Genomic DNA, 21744 nt, shown 5'->3' on the forward strand with positions numbered 1-21744 from the left:
GCGGTCTCTGGCAATATTATGTCTCAAATTAATGACTTAGAAATTTGATATTCCGTGCTTATAAGTTCCTGCTTGAGTGCCAAAAACAAGAGCCTTGTCAGGGGTGACAGGTGGTTCGTGTGTCTTTTAAACATCTGACATTTAAGCTCTGCAGTTTTTTTTTTTTTTTCTCACACAAGTGTGATGTGCTATCCTGCCAAGACCTGAAGAGTCCTCTGAGGCTTCAGAGGAGAAAGGTTATGGATTCCTCTGCCACTGGCAAAATGTTTGAAAAGATCTCTGTTCATAATGGGAAGAATATTATCTGCAAGTGGAGTTGTTTTAATCACAACAGCATGTCTTGTGGTGTAATGTAATATAAATTTGTTTTGAATCAAAAAGGGACTTAATAGAAGTTGTCAACAAAACTATCAGAAGTTGAAACTGTGAATATTTCATTAGATATACTGTATTATTGATTGAACACAAATCTTAATTTGGAGGCTATAATCTCTACTGCCTTTCCCCAGTTTGAGTGAATGTTAAATGTACCGAAAACAAAATTCAACAAGGCCTATTCAGCGGCACAGTGGGGCAGTGGGTCGCACTCTCGCCTCATTGCTGGAAGAGTTTGAATCCTGTTTTCTCGGTGTATTTTGTGTTTTTTTTTTTTTTTTTTTCCCCCCAGTTACTCTGGTTTCCTCTTTCTCTTAATCAACATAAAAATTGCAAATAACGGATTGAAGATGTGAGAGGAAATCTCAAATTTTAGAGCATGCAGATGCACAGAAGAGCCCCCAAACTCAAAGACTCAATCCAGGGACCTTCCCTCTGTGAAGGTCTTTCTTTCATGTAAAGAAGAGATTTATAATCACTTCAGCCTTTTCTCAGAGTTATGCTCTCTCTTGTCATTTGCAATGAACATTTGAACAGTTGGAAGTTGCATCTAAATAAAATTAAGCTTTCAAAACAACCTCCCATCATGCTACTGTACGTAAGGTCGTTTATTAAGTTGCTTCCCAGGTATTATGGCTTCATAAAAGCGATCTAAAGAGGTCTGAAGACAGATCGGGCCTCACTTTGTCAACATGTCTTCAGTCTGTATCAGATGGGTTTGGTCAACCGAGAGCAAAGAAGACAAAAGACTTCTCTCCTCCTGAATGTGATCAATACCTCTGTTGATCATAGAATTACAGTTTAGTCCTGCAGTCAAGTAGCAGTCCAGATAAACCATAATCAATCTAACGTGATTTCAATCAACGGGATTCTGAGTTTCAGGTTCTCGGCTCTGCATTAGTGCACTGGGTGAGGTTATTTCCCTTGAAAGTTATTTGAAGAGCCTGAATCCCCCTTTGGGTCTCTCACTCAGACTTCCAGCTTCAGCGTGGATTCCTCCCTGGGCCAGCTAATGGCGTTCAGGTCAGCTGTTGTCATTAGTTTGAATGACGATGAGATGTGAGTAATCCTGGTCTTATTAAGGGTTAAGTGTTGATCATTTATCTGATGAGACATCCAGGTCACCACACGCTAAGTGTGAAGTCTCACACATAGAAAAAAACACCCACGCACATCCTTCACTCAGCTGGATTATATATTTACACACTTCATTATTATTCTCTCTATAAGTCTTTTACATTAATGAGGGTTACTAATTAAACTCACATAACTAACACGTCTTTGTAACGTAGGAGGAATCCGAGTGCCCAGAGGAAAGGTGTGACCAGTCTAATCTGCGCTGTGTGAACAGAGAAGTCCCTTTCTGTTCATTTTTTTTTGACATGTTTATTCTGATACACTGAATGAAAAAACAAAATCCTTTTTTTTGACATGAACTGGAGCTCCACCAAATATAACAAATAATTACCTGAGCATACAATTGCTTCAAACAGCTGAATAACAGTTGTTCCTCTGTTATACTACAGTCTGAACCATGTCAGGAAAAACACACATTTTGTTTAATTCTGATATAAAACAAAATGAAAAAAACCTATTTTATTTTTTCATAAAAAAACATAATATGAATGATCCTGTTATACATGCATGGAAACTCGTAATCAAACCCTAATTAAGCTTCTGCCATGAAACAGTTATCAAAAAATCTTTTGTGTTGCTTCACATGATATTGTACAACATTATGCACTGTGAGCAGCTGCAGTACTATATATTGCCTGTATTGTGTGTATTTGACTGTTCCTTCAGACAGCGGATCATCAGCAGTCATCATCCACCGTTTGTCTTCAGGTTGGACGTCTTCCAGCAGTAACTTGACTTCAAACCTGATCCCCACAGTGAAGGTCCAAACTTTAAGCATTATCAATACAACTTTTAAAATTAACAATTACAAAATTACTTTAGCATATACAGTTGCTTTGAAATAATTGTAAGTTAAATGTTAAAGTTGAAAAGTTAATTGACACAACTGAAACTAAAATCTTCACATTCTACTGCTGGCATTCACATCTAATGACGTCTGCAGTGTGAGACATCAGCCAGTCTCAGGTAAAAAGATGCTATAAGTGGAGATGTTATGGTGCCAGAGCAGAAGAAGTTATAGGATAAACATGAAATGCAACTTAAGCGACAAAGAAAAAAGTGAATTAAAAAACAACAAGGTAGCTTCAATGAGGATATCTGTAAATACGTCTGTGAGTGTGTGTGAGAGGAGCTGATCTCACAGCTGAGCTTCAGAGATGCTAACATTACTCACATTTCTCACATAAGTAAAGAGTACAGATACTCAAATAAACAGCGCCAGTTTGTAAATTCACTTGAGTTAAATACAGAAAGTTATTCTTAAACTTTATTGGGGGGGTGGGGGATTCGTACGCTCTATTCATCCCTTGTGGGGAAATTATTTCTCCTCATTTAACCTATCCTTTTTCTGGGAGTGGTGGGGCGTGACAGTAAAGCACCCGGGGAGCTGATGGGGGTCAAAGGTCTTGCTCAGGGAGCCACAGTGGTGACCCGTCAGCTGGGGGATTTAAACATGCAAACTTCTGATCCAGGGTCTTGATTCTCTAACCTCGAGGCCACAGCTGCCCTTTTGTAAGGAAACTTCAATCTTTTTTTTAAAGGCAGTACGTTATATCCACATAAACACACATATTATAAATACTGTTCTTATGATAGCATATATATTATGTCTGCGTGTGTGTATGTGTGTGTGTGTGTTTCCTATGCTTTTTCTTGTTTTTTTTTTAACTGTCTCTGCTGCCTCGCCTCATGCCAGGGGCAAAGTGGGTCACAGTTCTTAAAAAGAGACTTAAAGTGGGCCAGCTTGAAAAAGAAAAAAAAAAACCTTAATTTTCTGTGAGAATTTATTGACAAGGTCTTTTCAGTTTTTCTTCATATTTGGAGTTTATCCTTTTTCATTAGTTTCAGTTTCTATACAAACCCAAGTTGAATTTTAAAATAATACAAAATATACAGATAAGATTTTCAAATAAGAGTAAATATTAAAACCCTTTAAGATCTGAAATTTTTTAATGAACTTATGATGAAGTCGCTCTGAACCAAATAGAGACAATATCTTCCACACTTCTTCAGTTGTATCACCTGTTGAAAACATCTCTGGTAAACATCAGCGTTTTGCGTAAGTGACTCCGATGTTAACTTCTACCCTCTATAAACACATTGACTTTCTCCTTATAAATAGTTTACAGAAACAAATCTGCACCAAGGCAGTGTTGAGGTGAGCGAGAACACAACCACCGTTGATAGATTGAAACTCGAGGCAGGGGAAAGTATTCCCACCACACTTGAAACATCCATTTTGAAAGTTTGTATGTAAAAATGAAGGCGAGAGAAACTGTTTATGTTGGTCTCCTTATTATGGCACGTTACGCACCTCCACCCATCGGCGGTGTAACCGGATCAGAGGACAGCCTGACAACTTGACTCACCAGTCACATTTATAGCACCCCCTAGAAAAAAAAAAAAAAAAAAAAAGAAACCCACCTACTAACACATGCAGCCGTCCCCACACCCATCACCCACCATGGCAGACAGTCTGGTCATCAACTTCCCTGATCTACCTCAACAGCTGTATATCTAAACTTGCAGCCCCTCGGTTGTGCGGCAACTCGTAGTGAGTGGAGAAAAGGGGGACTTGAAAGTAGGACAGAGCAGTCTGGCCCCTTTCCTTTCGAACCAGAAGCACAGATTTGCGACGAGGGGAGAGAAACAGAGGAGAGATTTTCACAGAAGCTTGCGGCAACCACCGAGGAAACAAACTCCTGGACACAGTAAAGAGTGCCGACAGTGCAGATCATCAGATTTTTTTTTAATACTCTTTTTTTTTTTACCCTATCTGGGGACGATTACTCACTGAGCAGAAGTTCTACCAGCTGGAAGCATGCACAAGCGCACCAAGATAAAGATCACCATCTTCGTGCTGCTGGTGGGGATGGCTTGCATGTTCACGGCAGTGGTGTCGGACCACTGGGCTGTGCTGAGCCCCAAGGTGGAGAGAGTCAATGAGACCTGCGAGGCAGCCCACTTCGGCCTGTGGAGGCTGTGCAAGAAGCAAATCTACATCAGCGCAGAAAAATACCAGGAGGGGCATGGCTGTGGACCCATCAGCATGCCGGGAGGTAAGAGAGAGAAATCCGAACACAATTTACTCTGATCAGCGAGAAAAACTGAATTAAAGGTGGAAGATTGTCTCAATTTCTACCTCAGAGGTTCACTGTGATATTTGGATCAAAGCTTTCTCACTGTACTGCAGGAATATTATGTTTCTGTAAGGTGCACCTAACTATCCTGGCTCAGGAAGTATGAAAACACTAAGAATAGAGGTCCTCATGCGGGGTCAGTAGTCATATGACTTTACACACATCCCAATGTAACACAAGAAAATGTTTGTATCTTTTAACTAGCATATTTAATATTATTACAAACTGCCAACTTTAATATGTTTACATTTTGTGGTTCAGTTGCCTTTTAACCATTTTGTGAATAACTTTGAACTGCATGAAGAGGCTGTGCAAACAAGGTTTTGATGATCAGTGGATCGACATCAGAAACTTACATGAAGAAGTCCTTTGAATGTTGTATATCATGGATAAATGAACTTGGAGGCCCAACATGTATTTTAAACCCGGACAACAACAGATGAGTTGCATTCTGTCCTTCAGTTCTACACAAGACCATTCAAACTGATCAACCCTCACAAGGCCATGAAAGGATGAAGCTCCCGCTTAGCTGTAAAGACTGATTCAATCCACAGTGGATCTCGAACACATCAAACAACTAATACCCAAACCCGAACACCACGGTCCCTATAGATTGCAATCAAACCCCGCAACCACTAATTCTGCGGCTTTGCCCCAAGCAGTCAATTTATTAATAAAAGCAGCTGCCATACCATAAAGCGTGTTTATCCCCCGACAGATATAGACACTCAATGAAACGCCTCAATAAGACATGATCTCAGCTCTCCGGTATATAAAACATACCGCTTTAAATCATGTACCTTTTCCAAACAACTGAATGAAGAATAAACTGAAGTGTAAATGTGACATATTGTGTAGAGCCAATGGAAAGTTGGAAAGCACTGTATCAAATCAGTACTAATCAACGTTCAACCATCAAAACACATACTTCCCAAAGACAGGGAAAGTGAACTAAATTGTTTCATTTCATTTCAGTTCAGCACATAGATATAAACCTGAGTTGCAAGTCAACCTAATTTAAAGATCAAGCTCATCCTGCAACAATTCTGTAAAGCATATTGCCTTGAAATTGTTATGCTCATAGAATGTGTTTACACTGGGATATTAATTATAAAGCTTAAGAGCTTGAACCACAGTTATCAGGTTATGTTTATTCTGGTGTCCAAACAAGTGCTCACCTTTCTTTGAATGTCTCAAAATAAACTTTATTGGGTGTTTAATAGGAGGGGAAAAAAGTAGAGGTGATTTGAGCTGTTTCTGACTTGCAATCAGGATTCCTGGTAAGATTCATACATCCAGTAAACAGATGGTTTCATCAGCACATGGTCTCATATCTGAAGTCACTTTCCCAGCATGATAATCTCAAAATATGAGACTCAAAATTTCTCCAAGTTTGTCGCGCTTACAAAGACAAACTCCAGTAAGTCCTGACTGATGGTGGCTGTTAGGGCGTTTGGGAATCCCAGACACTGTCTGCTCTGCAGGGCAATTCCCTGAGCAGATGACATGCCTGGGGGTGGTTCATGACTGCAGCCGTGTGCTGAATACTCTAAATCAGACTGACCCACCCAGACCCACAGGGAATTCTTCACATAACAGAGACAAGTGCCAAATGTTTTAGATAATGAAGGCTTTATCGGCAACTATTCAAAAGTATATAAAAACTGAAAGCAGTCCTTTGTAAATATTTGGAATATGTAGAATATTATCTCACAGCAAAGACTTTTAATTTTGCTGATAAGTAGTTTTCATTTCGAGAAAGATGCATCTGATTTGCGATGGCCACCAAGTGACTCTACTTGCAAAAAAGGGAAATCTGTTTGATCACCCATTAATCCCTGGGGGCTTCCCCAGGTCTAATAACTGTATTTGGATAGGAACAATACTGTTTATGATAGCCTCATGTCCTCAGCGAGGTGTCAGCGTCTGATTCAAAGCAGGACTTAAACAGCGTGTGAGATTCTGCTTGCTGGGATACTAAGCTGGAAAATATGGACTGACTTGTTGTTTGGATCAACCACTGATAAAGTGCAGATGGAGCGACGAAAACATGTAACGTGTGTGTAATTCATAGTCAAATTCTGTCCGACGATTGAATTACTCAATGAGTCTTGGCTGTTGCACTGCTTTCTTTTTGAAGCAAACTGGGTCTACATAATTCTTTCGCCATTTTTAACCTTCCGGAAACTCAATGTAAAGCCTTCTCAATACAGAAAATGTGGCTTCTTTTCAAAAATATAGCACAAACTTCTCTGCAAGCAGTTGCCGCAGTCCTAAATATAGGCCATGTAAATACTCAGCTGTGCTGGGTGGGAGCCGCAAGGGTCAGGTGTTCACGCCCACTGCAGAGTTCCTCTGAGTGACGGGGCCGCCTGAAGGAGTCAGGCGTAGCTGAGGCTTGCCGTCCCCGCGAAACTGTTCCCACCAGCCTCACTTCTCCGTGCAGCTTGCATGGTCACTCAAATTACTTTACACTCTCTGGAGATGGGATGCAAAGACCAAAAGGGAAGTGGAATCATTGGCATTTTCCCTTTATAGGCATTCATGGAGCATATAAAGCCAGCAATGGACATTGTATATGAGGACATGGTGCAAGTTATTTATTTGTTTTAAGCGACAAATTCAACGACTGTATGTGTCGAATGGTATTTAGCATTCAGAACAGGAGGAGAGTTTTGTTTATTTTAAGTATGAGAGTTCATAAAGTAAGACAATTATAAAATAAATTTGAACATATTGTGCCGGTGGAGCAGCACTCCGCCTGTCATGAGCCATTAACCAAAGAATGAAGACAGTCAAACAATGGCCAACAAAATGAAAACATGATCTCACACGTCCGGGACAAACTTAGCTCCTGGTGATTGACAGGTCACATCAAAGCAGGAAAACAGTGTGGGGACATGACGATGTGCAGAGATGCTGCTAATCCAATGCCCTCACCTGATCTCCACAAAGATGACAGACCGGCCTCGGCGGAGGCTTCGCAGAGCCTGTCAGCACGGCCGAGCACGACAAGGACCGACAACAAGTGGTGTCTCTGTGCGTGTGAGCGGTAATCTGAGCACGGTGCTTCAGGACATGAATACTAATTCAACTATGGACACTGGCTTGTAATTGTCCAGCCAGTTTGTGTCAATATTTTCAAAAACCAGGCATGAAAAAGAATAAATGCGAGTGTTCACATATTCAGCACCCAAATAAAGATGTGCAATTGATGCAGTTTAATCACAAGATCTGGAAAATAGGACAAAAAAAGCATAATTATCAAGTAAACAGGACAGATAATAAAAGGTTTGACATGAATCATAAGGTCATTTTATGCTATAAAAAAATTACCCTATAAATTGTCAAACAATTTAAAAAGTAAAGATTAAATTGAAAGTCTCACCATCTTCAATAGATAATCATCAAACAAATCAGATAATCTTGATAAATCTCCACCAGTGATGATAATGTGGGTCAATATATGATGATGATGATTTTCACGACTTCAGCTTTGAATTGATTCTGTGAAGGAAACCAAACATTAACAGGAGATGGTCAAATGACTGTGTTGAAAATCTGGTTTGCAGTGTTCATGTTTCCCTCATGTCAGGCTGCATCTTGACTTTGAGTTTAGATTTTACACCTCATGACTATAAATGAGGACAAATTGTTCCTGATATTTCTCAGAATATTCAAGATTTCCCCACGTGTCCATGGATCATGTGATACTCAGTAAACCTCTTGCTGAGAACCTCAGGGTTCTGGAGGTTTCAAATTCTATCTGAGACAAATGACCAAGTCCATTCGAAGCTTTGTAGAAAAGTGAGATTTGGAGTCAGTTCTTTGAGACACAGGCACATTGAAGCACAGGTGTGATGTGCCGCACCCACTCTGTATTGTTCAGAACTGTCTGCAGCATTCTGGATGCGCTGCAGCTCTCAGCTACTGGGGCCTGTAAAAATACCGTTACATTAATCCAGCCTACTGAAAATAAACGCATGAACACATTTCTGTGAGGCTTGTTTGGTAAAAAAAACCTTTAATTCTCACAACATTTTTCATGTGGTCATCAGCTGATTTTGTTACTGTCTTAATGTGTGTGTTGGATTTCAAGTCTGAGACCATAATGACACCCAGATTTCGAACTTTCGAACTTTCGAAATTTGTTTTGTCTTGAGTAACATGGAGTCAAGATGATCCTTTCCTCTATGGGGTGAAACTCAATTATTTCTGTCTTTCTGGGTTAGGTTGCAAAGAGTTTTAACAAGTCCACCCATTGATTAAATTATTATTATTATTATTTCAAATTGAACTTTGTCAATGCAATTCATAAGAATGACAGAGGACTGAGCTCATCTTTTCTTTGTTTTTACCTTCCCCTATACACCACATATAGGGTGTATTGTTTTACCTTACGCACTCATTCATCAGGTATAAAGAGCTGTGTTGTAGTTAACTGTGTTGAATACAGAACTACAACCAAGTAACATAAGCTGTGATTGGCAGAAAACAATGAGTGGTATTTTTATTTTTTCTATTGCGATCAGCTCTCTGATTTACACTATGTGAGTGTGATTTAAGAAGGGGGATGTTTTCTTAGCACATGTCACTGAATGCCATTTATTGAATGTGGATCTGTTCATTGACAATAAGATCTTTTATTTTGCATGTTCAGATATTGTGAATTTAACCATAATTTACAACATGGTCAGTTTAGATTGAACAACAAACAATGAGTGAGATAGTTCAGCTTCACTTAAATTTCAAAATACATTCATTTGATGTGTTTTGTTCAGTCTTCTGTCGAAATAGCATTTATTATTATGCAGAGGAGATTCACTTTATACCGCCCAGTGGTGAAAATAATTAAGCTGAAGGGGGGCATACATAGACCAGAGGGGCCAAGATTCCTTAACCCCCTCAGCAAATCACACATCGATGGTGCAGTCTAATTTTATTTTTGCCTTTGGATTTGATACAAGTGGTCTATCATTTGTCCTTCATATTGCATTGCCACCAAGGCTTTATAGGATTCCCATGCTGAAAATTTCAGCTTGATACCTTTAGAAGAAATGTTTTTTTTTTCTCATACAGCAGCTAGAGAATGAAAATGACTGAGATGGACGTGCACTTCTGTCATGGTATGAATATTTACAGTTGTGTGTGGGGGGGGGGGGGGGGGAAAGAGAAGATATTTTCAATTGTTTCTTTTCAATGCAAGCTTTGACTCAGATGTACAACTTGTTGACAAGCCTCTGTCACAGCATGAAATGTGCCAGCCACGATGAGAGACAGTGGAGCCTGTTGCCTGGTAACCACCTCTGTGGGTTTTTTTTCCTCCCTTCATTTTATTGATGGACAGTCCCCATCCTCATTCATAAAAACATATTTTTTATCGGCAAGCCCACACGATACAACATAAAGCATTAAAGGCTCTCTGTTTAAAACAAGGTTTCTGCAAATATTGTCTTTGCTCATTATATTAAATTATGATATTAAATCATGCAGCTATCTCCCTTTGGAGACACCTGACATTTCTTTTTAGCTCGTTATCGTGGTTTCCAGGGTACTCGTGACAATAATTCTGCCATCCCAGTATGGATCATTGAGCTCTTACAGTGATATGATACCACACAGTGCCCCATAGTTCCACAGGAAAGCATCTTCATCTTTCCATGATTAGTCTGTGTGGAGTGAAAACACACACAGAGGTGCGGCTTTCATACCAGCAGGATCACTGACATGGAGCCGCGGTCTCAGTGACATGGTGGTCTTGGTGTTACATGCATGTGTCTCGTCACTCTTTCAGCAGATAGCAGCATTTGACCCTTTGTGTCACGTTGCTTTAATGCCTGGACATTTTTTTTCCTTCTTTCAGTAACTCATGTTACATGAAACAAATCCTCACATGTTGAGAACACGCAACCCTGTGCGCCCCGGATCAGCCATTTTCAAATACGTACATTCCCAAGTGGTGAACCTGTGGTATGAGATGTGTCCAAGTTAATCAAGATGTGACAGGAGCCAAGCTTTTTAGAAATGCATGGGGCTTGGGGTTTTTTATACCTGGCTCAGCATCAAAGAGTAATTCCCATGTCAAACTACTATGTGATCAACATGAGGCAGCCTGAATTTATTTTTCCAAATCCCCGAGGTTCAACACCTTGTCTGAGTGAGAAAAGCTGAACGTGACTGCCGCCGTTACAACTATGACAGTAAAGCCACACAAAGAAAACCACTATTTTTGCAGGGCGACTGTTTTCACGGTGGTATGATCCTGGAGGGGCCACACTGTAGGAAGCTTTATGGATGTGAAATCTGAGTCAAGTGTTCATTGGAAATGTCACAAGGTGACAGTCATCATGTATGGACCAAAGCATAGTGCTGAACATAACTTCAGATGATTTAAAGAGTCCTCTAAAAAAAAACTCCAAAAAATTAAAAAAAAAATTCACTTTAAAGTTAAAAATACCTTTTATCGTGATCTTATTTTAATGAATAATTAATTTGCTTTTGGTCACATCAGCAACACAGATCGTTCAGATAATTCCCTCTGCCTTTTATTCATACGAGGGTCTGTTTGCATATGAAAACATTTAAACTTAATGTCAATAAACCCATCAGAGGATCCCAAGCTGATAAAATTTACATAGAACTGTTCAATCAAATTTAGTGAAATTTAAATAATTAAATCACTTCATGAGCGAGCTGTGAATTAATACAGCAGCAGAAAGAACCCAAACCCACAGAGAAATTCCCCTGGAATCTCAGTCCTGCTCGGCTCTACAGTCACTTTTAATGTCTTCTCGCAAAAAGATGTTCAGTTTTATGAACTAGTGGGACATTTAACAGCAAAAACAGAAACGCGTTCCCTTCAGAAGCGAGAGGGCCGTTAATATTAAACACTCATCAGCATGAGTCCACATGAATATTAATGCTGCTCTGTGTTTGATGGGCAGTGTAAATACATTACTCCAGTTAAATGACGGTACATCAGTGTTTTCTTTGATCCCAGAAAGTTTTCTGAAGCGTCGTGTTCTTTCTTTCCACAGATGAAAACTGTACGTACTTCAGGCACTTCACTCCAGGGCTCGACGCAGAAATCTTTGAATACAAGACACAGAAAGGTAGGTTTGTGTCATTTGTTTGCATTTTATTTGTTGGATGATTCATTCCTCTCCACCTGAAAAACAAAGATGTGTGGGTTTATTATGTAAAGCTCTTCTTCATGTTGTATGGAGAGAAACATCCGATTATTCAATCTGATGGATTAATCTGTTCTTCTGTGGCTCAGTGTGTGCTCAGATTTTCTGTCCTATGTACCTTTATATTAAAAAGTCTTCTCTTGTGGCTGAATTGTATTCTTTCTTCAGCTCTGACGACTGAATTCCACAGCATTTACAGATCATTCACCTCGTGGGAAAATATTTTATCATTTTAAAAAGTTAAAAAATGTTTTTGAAGCCCGTAAGCCGTCGCACCTTTTCTCCGAGAGGCCCTTAAAGAGCTCTTTAAATCTTGCCACCTGTAGCGGAGCCAGAGTTGGGGCAAGGGGGCGGTCGCTCCAGGGCCCACAAGGTCATAGGGCCCCGCTTCACGAGATGTGTTCACATTTACTTGTAAATAAATTATTATAATAAAATGTGTAGTGTGTGCGAGAAGGTATACGCATATAAGTGTGGGCTCCAATTTGCCAATTCTTACATTACGACTGTCCATGAACCAGAGGTGGGAGATTGGAGTCTGATCAAGTCATCTCCATGCCATGTTTTTGCCCTCACCATGTACCACAGATAAGCTGAGGAGGAGGGTTGATTAGATTCACCTGGTGTGATACATGGTCAGAGCAAAAACATGGCATGGAGATGACTTGATCAGGCTCCAATCTCCCACCTCTGCCATGAACGCATCAGCATGAACAAGTTTTTTCTTTTGCACTTGATCTGAACTCTTTGGAGGGAAGTTAAACAGTATGCTAAACACTATGCTAGCCGCTAGCGGTACTACCCAAAACCTAACATCGGAGCCACTGGTGAGTCAGTGAAACCTTCAAAAATATCATCTTTATCAGAATGCTGTGGTCTTAAACACCTGGCTATTTGAATGTGCTTTGTGATGCCCTCAACTATAAGAGACCGCTGAGTCTATTTTTTTTCTAATATACGTGAATTCCAAAATATATAGATAGCTGTGTCTATATATATCTGAATAGATTGTGTAATTTTAGACCAGCTGTGTTCATTTTATATTTAAGTTGTATCAAAGATGGTACAGATTTAGCCCATGACTTTTTAATCTGAGTTTTCAGCACCATGGACAGTGGACACTCTGAGATTGACACCTGTGTATTTGTGTATTTGTTCTTCAGAACAAGTTTGTGAACTGGTTTGTGACTTTATTCTGCTTTCTGAAGCATATAAGGTTTGCTTGGCTCAATAAAAGTGAGCATTAGTGTGTTGTTTGATGGTAGCATGAGGTATGGTTTGAATGGTAAAATTACTATCATAAGGGCCTGTGGAGAATGCTCCGCCCCCTCTGTACTGAGACCCACACTCCACCTCCGCTTGCCACTATGACCCTACATATTTTAACAGCTGAGAGTTTGATCCTCAAACGGTTTGAATAAAACAGGATCTACTGACATGAATCACATCTGGAACCACTGATCAGATATTTTAAAATGTGATAACTCTAAGCCCCTGCTTGATGTTTTTAATTAGAATATTTTGTAACAGAAAGTTAGTAAGTGATCACAGTGATATCAGTAATATAATAACAGTCAGATCAATTAAAATGTCACTGTTTGAATGAAGCAAAATGACCTTTGGTATACAATTCTTCTTTCTAGATGTACCCAGAAGCTCAGGGAAATAACATTTGCTTTTATTTGCTCCTGTATTAGTAATGTGCAGACGGCATTTCATGCTGCTTTGCCACATGAGCGGAGCAGTCAGCACCGAGTTGGTCAGTCTGAGGATCGATCCACTCATTAGACTGACAGGAGGATGAGGACACATCACTTGTAAGGCCTTGGGAAAAAAAAATCATTAACTAATTAGTGAGAGAAGCACAACAGCACAGCTGAGACTCCAGATATACAAAACACTCTTCTAAAAGCTAATGTAATGTTTTTAGGGTATTTCAGTGCAAAAATTGTGAATACAATAAAATACAATTATCACTCACTGCTGGACATTCCTCACATCGTTGTCAGGATGGCAGATGGGAACTGGGGGAGTTACCATTTGGGAAGGCCACATTTCCCAGTTAACAGTGTTCGCATAACAACATCAAACTCGGGCAGGATCATGCAGTTCCTGCATGCCGTGCTGGTTTGAAAAGAGACAAATAAAGCAGGTATACATTTATCAAAATGAAGCAAGTTGAAGCTCAGGACGTACAGCATATTTTCATACAAGACCATCACTTTGTCAACATATCCAGCAACCACTAACACGTGACTTTTAAGGGCCATAGTTGTCAGTTTGCCCCTGATATAAAGCTTACACTTGCTGCACAAATGCACAATATATCAAGACTGCTTGTCTATATTACAGCCCCCGTTCGCTCTGCCTCCCATCCCGTCTTGGGAGACTCCGCTCTAACAGCAGCCTCACTGAGCCCAGCAAACGCATGTTGTATGACAGCCCTCCCATGTAGTGTGTGTTCGGGGGCTGAGTACATGTGGAGCACTGTCACACTCAATTATTAGGGTGCAAATGTGAACAGACTTGTGCACCAAAGTTGTACACCCCCTTCCCAAGCGTTCACTGGAACCCCTTCCCCCATCTTTGAACACACACACACACACACACACACACACACACACACACACACACACACACACACACACACATAGATGCAGCTTCCTGGAGCTGAAGGCGAGTCCTGAGAGACACAATGTAAGTTTGCAGGAATAATTGCAGCACTGACCTAAGTTCCCCGAGGTGTTATTCACTCTTGACTGATCCATTTGGCGATACCATAATGGTGCACAGGGTTGAATGAGCACAGTAGATGTATGTCAGCACAGGCACAGCCATCCATACAGCAAGACTTCTGTCTACCATAAAGAGGCTGCCAGTGAAAAATAAATGAAGTGTATAAGAGAAAACACTTTAGGTCGAGATGAGTATGGATTATGCTCCCACACCCACTGCTCTCTGTGTACAGTATATATCACCATGTGGGTTGAACAACTGTCACTTCAAACTTGGAAAACTTCTGAATGAAGACTTGAAAGACAGAGGGAAACATGCTAATTTCACATTTCTGTGAACTGAAAGAAAAAAACCAAAACCAACTCTTTTGTCGGTCCACCAAAGCTGGAACGGTGATATCTTTTTGATGTCTACCTCGCTGTCTGCGTTGAAGGAACCTCGCTGTTTCAGATTTGAGTCGGCCCACCAGCTCCACCAGCACGCCATATCTCAGAGAGAGCAGAGCTGGTTCGGGGCGCGGCTCACACTCCCCTGCCGGCAGAAGATGAAGCGTCTCTCTCCCCCCGGAGGAGCGCCTCTCCCGTGGGCACGGTTCACAGGCAATCAGGCGTCAGATCAAAGGCCTCGCGGCCCATCCACATCTCGGCTCGGGAAGCCAGCCAGCTGCCGCTGCGGTCGAAACGCCGAGCAGCTGTAAACACAAGAAACCGAGCAGATCCACATCGGCACAACTGCACAGTTCACAATAATTGGCTTCAAGGTTAAACACCGTAAAAAAGTGAAGGAATTTGTGTTAGATTATTTGTAAATATTACAACACTGTAGTGACACATCGCATTTGTGGCATGAACATTAAAAAGTTGCCATAAAGTTGTCTGCTGCTGCAGAATAAGTTTCATTTGCTGTTGTTAAGTGATGTTTTGTGTTGTTTGGTGGAGGCCTACAGGTGGGTTCATGCTTAAAGAGGTAATAATCAGGCTTTCCAAAAGCATCAGAGCTACAACTTACAAGTGTTTTTACTACATAAAAAATAATCCAGCACACATTTATTTCCTCACTTTTTGTGCTTTGTGTAGCTTTATGTATTTGAATGCTGGTTTGAAAAGCAAATCTTCAGCTCTTTTGTTTCTGGCTCAGATATTTGTTTGAATCGTAAACCTTTTTTTTTTTTTAACATAATCTGTGCAAAAATTGTGATTAAGAGACAGTTTATGTGGGTTTTTTTTTTCTTCCAGAGTACAACATCTCGGCTGCAGCCATCTCCATCTTCAGTGTAGCCTTCATGATCCTGGGATCTCTGTGTTTGGCCGGGTCATGCACCGGGAAAGGCAAAGGAAGGGACTACCTCCTCAAGCCTGCTGGCATGTTTTTCGCATTTGCCGGTGGGTTCAGTTCATCAACATATATTTTCTTTCTTTTTTTTTTTTTTTTTAATTTTGTGCGCAGACACTTAACAATCTTTCCATCACCTCACGTTTCCGAATCTCCTTCCTCGCCAGGCCTCTGCTCCTTCATCTCATTGGAGGTGATGCGTCAGTCGGTCAAACGCATGATCGAGAGCCAGGACACCATCTGGATCGAGTACTACTACGGCTGGTCCTTCGCTTGCGCCTGCACCGGCTTCACCCTCCTCTTCCTCTGCGGCTTTGCGCTCCTCATCCTCTCCATGCCCCAGATGCCCAGGAATCCGTGGGAGACGTGCATGGACGCCGAGCCGGAGCAGGTGGAGTGAGAGTCGGGCGGATGACGGAAGAGTTTGACTTTGTTTTTGATGTTGAGTCCAGGAGTTTGCTTCATTGTATGTAACAGGAGCTTGTGAGATGAGGATGAAGAAAAACTGGTGCTGATATTGGTGAATCCTTGCCATGACGGGAAATCTCCTTTCCTAACAGTAATGTGCAAATATCAGCTTTTTATATAAGTTTAGCATTAGATGTGTGTATGTCCAACCAGAGATAAAAAATAAATAAATAAATAAAACAAGTTGGAAGGATCCAGTTCAAATCTGACCTTCTTAATAAACATCCTGAACCACATGGCATCTGGAAACATCTGACAGCACATTTATTGTGTTTACCTTTATCTGTTCAACTCAAACTAACCTGCCGATTTCTACAAAAACTCCCGACTGTCGGTTACTTATGTGACTCTGGTCTCACTTGTTGCTGCCATGTGTCGCTGTCTTTGCAAGACCCTTTGAAAATAAAACACCCCCGGCATCGGTTTGACATCAAGAAAACCTGTTTTTATTTTCTGCATAATGTATGATATCTTGTACATAGCCTGTGTTCTTGTATATTTCTTTTTTTAAATGTCACCACTTAGAGAAAACTCACTGTCAATCAAGTCAAAAGATATTTTAGGAAGTGCATCAGGAATTGTCTCATTACGTCTGCAAGTTCACAGTGAAATCTGAGCAAAGCAGCTGCTCAGTGACGGTCTGTGTGTGTGTGACAAGCTGAATGCTAAACACCCACACAGTCTGCAGCACTGATCGTGTTGGAAAAGGTTCAGTTCTAACAGGTGCGCATGCAGGGCCTTTTACTTTTGACGGCTTAACCAATCGAGCTGAAACCAAAGAAATGACCCCTGATATGACGACTCATTCGAAACGTGTCAAATGTGAATTTTGCATCGGGACTTGTGATTGTATGCAGAAAAAGAAACATGAAAACTGCAGGCTCTGCTTGCTTAATGATCAACGCTTCGAGGAAACTGCAGACAGACATCAGCGATGAAACAGTTAAATTTTGTGTGGAAAAAATATGCACAAATCGTTGGCATTTTCAAATTGCTCTCAGTTTTTGCACCACAGAAAATTTAAAATATCAAAGCCGAAAATATTTGTCATCCAATTGAGATCGAACTGGACTTTATGTGGTGCCTGAACTGACAAACCCCCACTCTGAAGCTACTTTAGGTTGAATATTTTCTACAGAATTCACACTTTGAATGTCATTAAGTGCTGCAAGTCTCTAACGTTAATCTGGAGAGAGAAGCAGTGATGCCCAAAGTTCAGAAAGGTGAGAAAAGCAGCTATTCCTCATTTGATGCAGCCACTTGTGTGACACATCTCATTTCCGTTTTAAAACCCCTCTCAAAGCTGCGTTGTAAACTACCAGTGAGACGATCACAGTAACACGAAAAAAGAAACTATTTCTTTCTTCCCGTTTTGCTTGAAATCACCTGTGAAACATCTGCTTGCTGTGGGTCTCATGAGTTCACACACTTCACCCTCTTTTTTTTTTGTCCACAAGACCTTTCAGGTTTACATTTATTTATTTTAACTTAAGTGAAATCAATTTTGAAAATGCTAGTTTGACTCAAGGATTACTTTAAGTGTTACATTTCTGTCTTTTTCACTAAATACGGCATGCAAGCAGGAGTTTTGGATTGCGGATTATGTGCGTTTGAATTATGTATGCTCTATCTTTGTAACGGGAAATTAAATCTTGAGAAGCTCTGGAAAAACGCGAGTGTGGTTTCTGTTTAAAATGAAGAGGATCACTGCAGACGTATGAAATTCAGACACAAAGGCTTCTTTATACAGCTGTTGCGCAGGAGATGAAAAGAAACGGCACCGAGCAGTTTCAATAAAAACACTTTAATAGAGAAACAAATTAAAAAAAAAAAGAAAATAAACCTTTTAAAACACAGTCTAAATCCTTTATTATAACCACCACCAACTGAAATGAAGAGTAAAACAGATCTATTCATTATTTTGTACCCACGAGGGAGAGAACCAATGGGAAGCTTGGAGAACAGGTGTGCCATTGATTCACTGCAGCAGGGGAAGAACAGAGGAGAGCAACAGATAACAGGAGAAGAAGATGGCTGAACACAGTGCTCTCTGCTGGCTGGGCAAAAGGTTGCTCCCTGTCTTTGTGCCACACACACACACACACACACCTGTTGATTTCACCTTTTTTTCTCTTTTCAAGGCAGAAGGTTAAAAAAAATAAAATAAACCACAAAATCAGATTTTTTGAGATAGAAACAAAATGCTGAGATGCAGGAGTGGACGTCTTCGTTGAGACCTAATTTTGGGGGCAGAAAGCGAACTCCCTTTAAAATGTCTTTGGCTCAATCTCTTCTGCTTCAAAAAAATAAAAATAAAACAGTAGCTGGAGAAGCGGTGAAGTATTAGTATTGCACGACTTGCGAGATTAGCCTACGACTGCTTCATGGAGGGGAAAACGTTTAAATAAAAAGCTGTGGAAGTAAGAAAGACACAAGGGAGCAACCTCAGCTTTTGCCCTGCTAAGTTAACTGCAGAAAAAAAAAACGTTACATGACCATTACATATTTGATTGACACATTAGTAAAATAGCATAATAGTTTTGATAATGTCACAGGTTATTGTACACATCAAATAATATATCAAAATTTGACTCTGTAGGTTGAACGAAAGCTCTATTTTTTTTTTTTTGTTTTGTTTTTTTTTTTTTTCAATCCATAAATCAATACAAACTGATAAAAACAGGGATAAAAACCAGCCAGGTCATCTCAACATGCATATAAAGAAAACAGACTTCACATTTAAAAAGAAAAAAAAAAACAACGAAAAAAAAAACAAAAAAACAACGAAAAGAAAATTGCGTTGATTGTTGTACAGCTGTAAAGTCGTGAGAAAAAACAGAACAAATCCAGCAAACTTGTACTTCAAAATATGTATTGTACAGTGAAATAAGTCGTCTTTTGAACAGCTGCAACATAAACTCTCCTCTGCCAAATCAGCCAGACACCATCTTTAAAAGAAAGAAAAAAAAATCTAAAAAGTTACGAGGTGTTACAACTAACAGCCAGGTTTTTGTCCATTTCTACCATTTTTAATATCACCGTTATCTTTTCTTTTTTTTTGTGAATTTGCATAATTAAAAAGGGCGTACACCTCTTCTTTGAACAGCTTCTACAAAATTGAGGCGCTCCCAAAGTTCTTGTTTGTAAATATCTAGAAAATGCGTATTTACAAGTATGTTCTCCACTAAAAATCTGGACCTCTGAATGCTGAAACTATAAAACAAACTAAATCTCAACTGTGTGAAGCTCTTTGCTGTCGAGTTATCAGCTGCAGGGTTCGGACACCGAAATAGATTCAACTGTGTGAAACAACACAGCGATTGTTACCGCTATTTCCACAATTTGCAAAAAAATAAAAAAAAAATAAAAAAAATAAAGTGTTTTTAACAGCTCATGAACTACATAAAAACAGGACCAAGCACTGGATGACTGTTGGCAGCACTGTTTCACCAAAAAAATAAAACAAAAAATAAACAATAGATTTCATCTGTATGAGAAATAAATCATCTTATTTTCATGTGACGTCCATCATGAGAAATTTGGAAACCTAAGTAATTCTGTTAAGACGGTAAAGAAAGAAAGGAAGAAAAAAACAACAACGGTGCATCGTCAGAATTTTCTCTTAATCCCAATCAAAAGATGGATCACCTCGTGTAACATTGACATGAGACTAAACAATGCTGCCCACAGACCAGGAACAACCGGCACAACGTTACAGGTTCATTCTCAATGTGCACAGCCTCAAAAATAAAACACAGTCAAAGGTTTTTGAACAGCCTGCTTTGTTTGTTGGAAATAGATGATTAACTCCTGAATGGTGAAGAAATATTCAATTAAGCATTCATTGTCAGTAAAATTCCAGTGGTCAGTGAAACACCAAAACCTGTTAATTTAGTTCAAATCTCCATTTATATGTGAACAGGAGGAGGCAGAAGTGGTCATTCATCCATCACTTGAAGCATTAAATTGAACTATTGTTGAAATTCTCTCAGTGAAAATCACTTCCTTGTAAATGAACTTGTAAAAAAAGTTAATGTTTTCCCGAAGTAATACTTGCGTGAAAGTGACGAGATTCTGTTAGGGCTGATGGATTTTTGTTATTCTGGCTAAAGCACTAAAGGCTTTGAGAAATTTGGAAACCGATCATCTTTGAAAGAAACCGTTAAAAAACCGGCAGGTCAAACTGTGACACAAAGTTTACAGTTACAGTTTGAAGGAGATCGAAACGATGCAATTAAACAAACGCCTTCTCTGAACGTGGCGTAAAATTTGAGGCTGAACGAGGGAATTTCAGAGATCAGAGGAATGCTTTTTCCAAACTAGTCTTATAGAAGAAATGACGCAGAGAAACGAGTAGAGTGTAAAACTTGATTATTCTATTGAAACACACATATTTAAGTGTAATTCAATCACAAAATTAGCTTTTCGCTTCAAAACCATCAGCGTGGAAACGGTTGCAGACATGCTGGGAAAGGCCGTGACCTCGACCCTCTGGCACTTTCCCAGAATTCATAGTTACAGTGATTATTCTCCACACTGGTGAAGTCGGAAGAAAGCTTGAATATCAGTCCAATTCAGGATTAAAAGCAGATAATTCATGAACAAAAGTCAGTTAAACCGGGCGTCTGTTGAGAGTAACATTCCTATAAAACTCACGGTTGTTCTGATTCAGATCTAAAAACAGTGAATTGATAAAAACCGTCAATTGAAGCTTCAACACTACTTTTTTTTTTTTGGTTTGGCTTCACAAAGACCTCTACGGGTGTTCAAAAACTTCTGACTGGAAGGATCAAACCGACCATGACACGCCGCTCACGATCTGTCTTCACTTACACAAACCTTCACAGTCATGGAAATCTTTTCAAAAATTAAAACAAAACAAAAAAAAAAAAAAAAAAAAAAGACACGTGACATAATTCTGACTTCACATCCCCGGCAGTTTCTGTGCTCTGACTTCCCGTCCGACATGAGTTACTCCAGAATGGAACGACCGTCTCAAAGAGGAAATAACCTTTTTTTGTTTTTTTTTTCTTTTCTTTTCTTCTTTTTGAAAAAAGGACTGCGCGTCGGCCGCGAGCAAAGCAGTTCAGGGTCGTCTCGTAACAAAAAAGCGATGTCTGGTGGTCTCTGATCTTTGAGGCAAACAGAGGAGGAATGACATGTTCACACTGGATCTATTTCTGCTGAGACCTTGGTGAAAGGTAAAATAGATAATCAATATTAGTTTGATTATTGTCTTTTTTGTTTTTTTTCTCCATAAATAATCACATTTACTACTAAAATCACAGAAGATGAATTCCCGGGTAAGGAGGTCTAAGGGTTAAAAATGAGAAGCTGAAGAACAGAAGAGAACTCATAACGCGAAT

At 39.9% G+C, this 21744-nt stretch overlaps 2 protein-coding genes across 3 annotated transcripts in view; one reads left to right on the forward strand and one right to left on the reverse strand.

Moving 5' to 3' along the window:
- The first annotated feature begins 3987 nt into the window (after positions 1–3987).
- On the forward strand, positions 3988–18014 carry LOC115389727 (voltage-dependent calcium channel gamma-1 subunit). Its single transcript, XM_030093264.1, has 4 exons — positions 3988–4571; positions 11690–11764; positions 15814–15960; positions 16078–18014. Exons 1-4 carry the CDS (start codon positions 4334–4336, stop codon positions 16308–16310), a joined length of 693 nt encoding a protein of 230 aa, XP_029949124.1. The 5' UTR covers positions 3988–4333; the 3' UTR covers positions 16311–18014.
- A 920-nt stretch (positions 18015–18934) lies between these two features.
- The window catches only part of helz (helicase with zinc finger), a 50057-nt gene continuing 47247 nt past the window's right edge, over positions 18935–21744 (reverse strand). For both annotated transcript variants that reach the window (XM_030093263.1, XM_030093262.1), the window contains exon 33: positions 18935–21744. This exon is cut by the window's right edge and continues 1045 nt beyond it. The gene's annotated coding sequence lies outside the window, so the exon portion shown is untranslated.

Source organism: Salarias fasciatus, chromosome 6, assembly GCF_902148845.1.
Source record: "Salarias fasciatus chromosome 6, fSalaFa1.1, whole genome shotgun sequence".
NCBI classification, from domain to species: Eukaryota; Metazoa; Chordata; class Actinopteri; order Blenniiformes; family Blenniidae; genus Salarias; species Salarias fasciatus.

Coding starts and splice junctions, on each gene's coding strand:
- LOC115389727 (XM_030093264.1), top strand. CDS start 4,334: ATGCACAAGCGCACCAAGATAAAGATCACCATCTTCGTGCTGCTGGTG. Junction 11,765..15,813: donor TGAATACAAGACACAGAAAG/GTAGGTTTGTGT, acceptor TTTTTCTTCCAG/AGTACAACATCTCGGCTGCA. Junction 15,961..16,077: donor CATGTTTTTCGCATTTGCCG/GTGGGTTCAGTT, acceptor CTTCCTCGCCAG/GCCTCTGCTCCTTCATCTCA.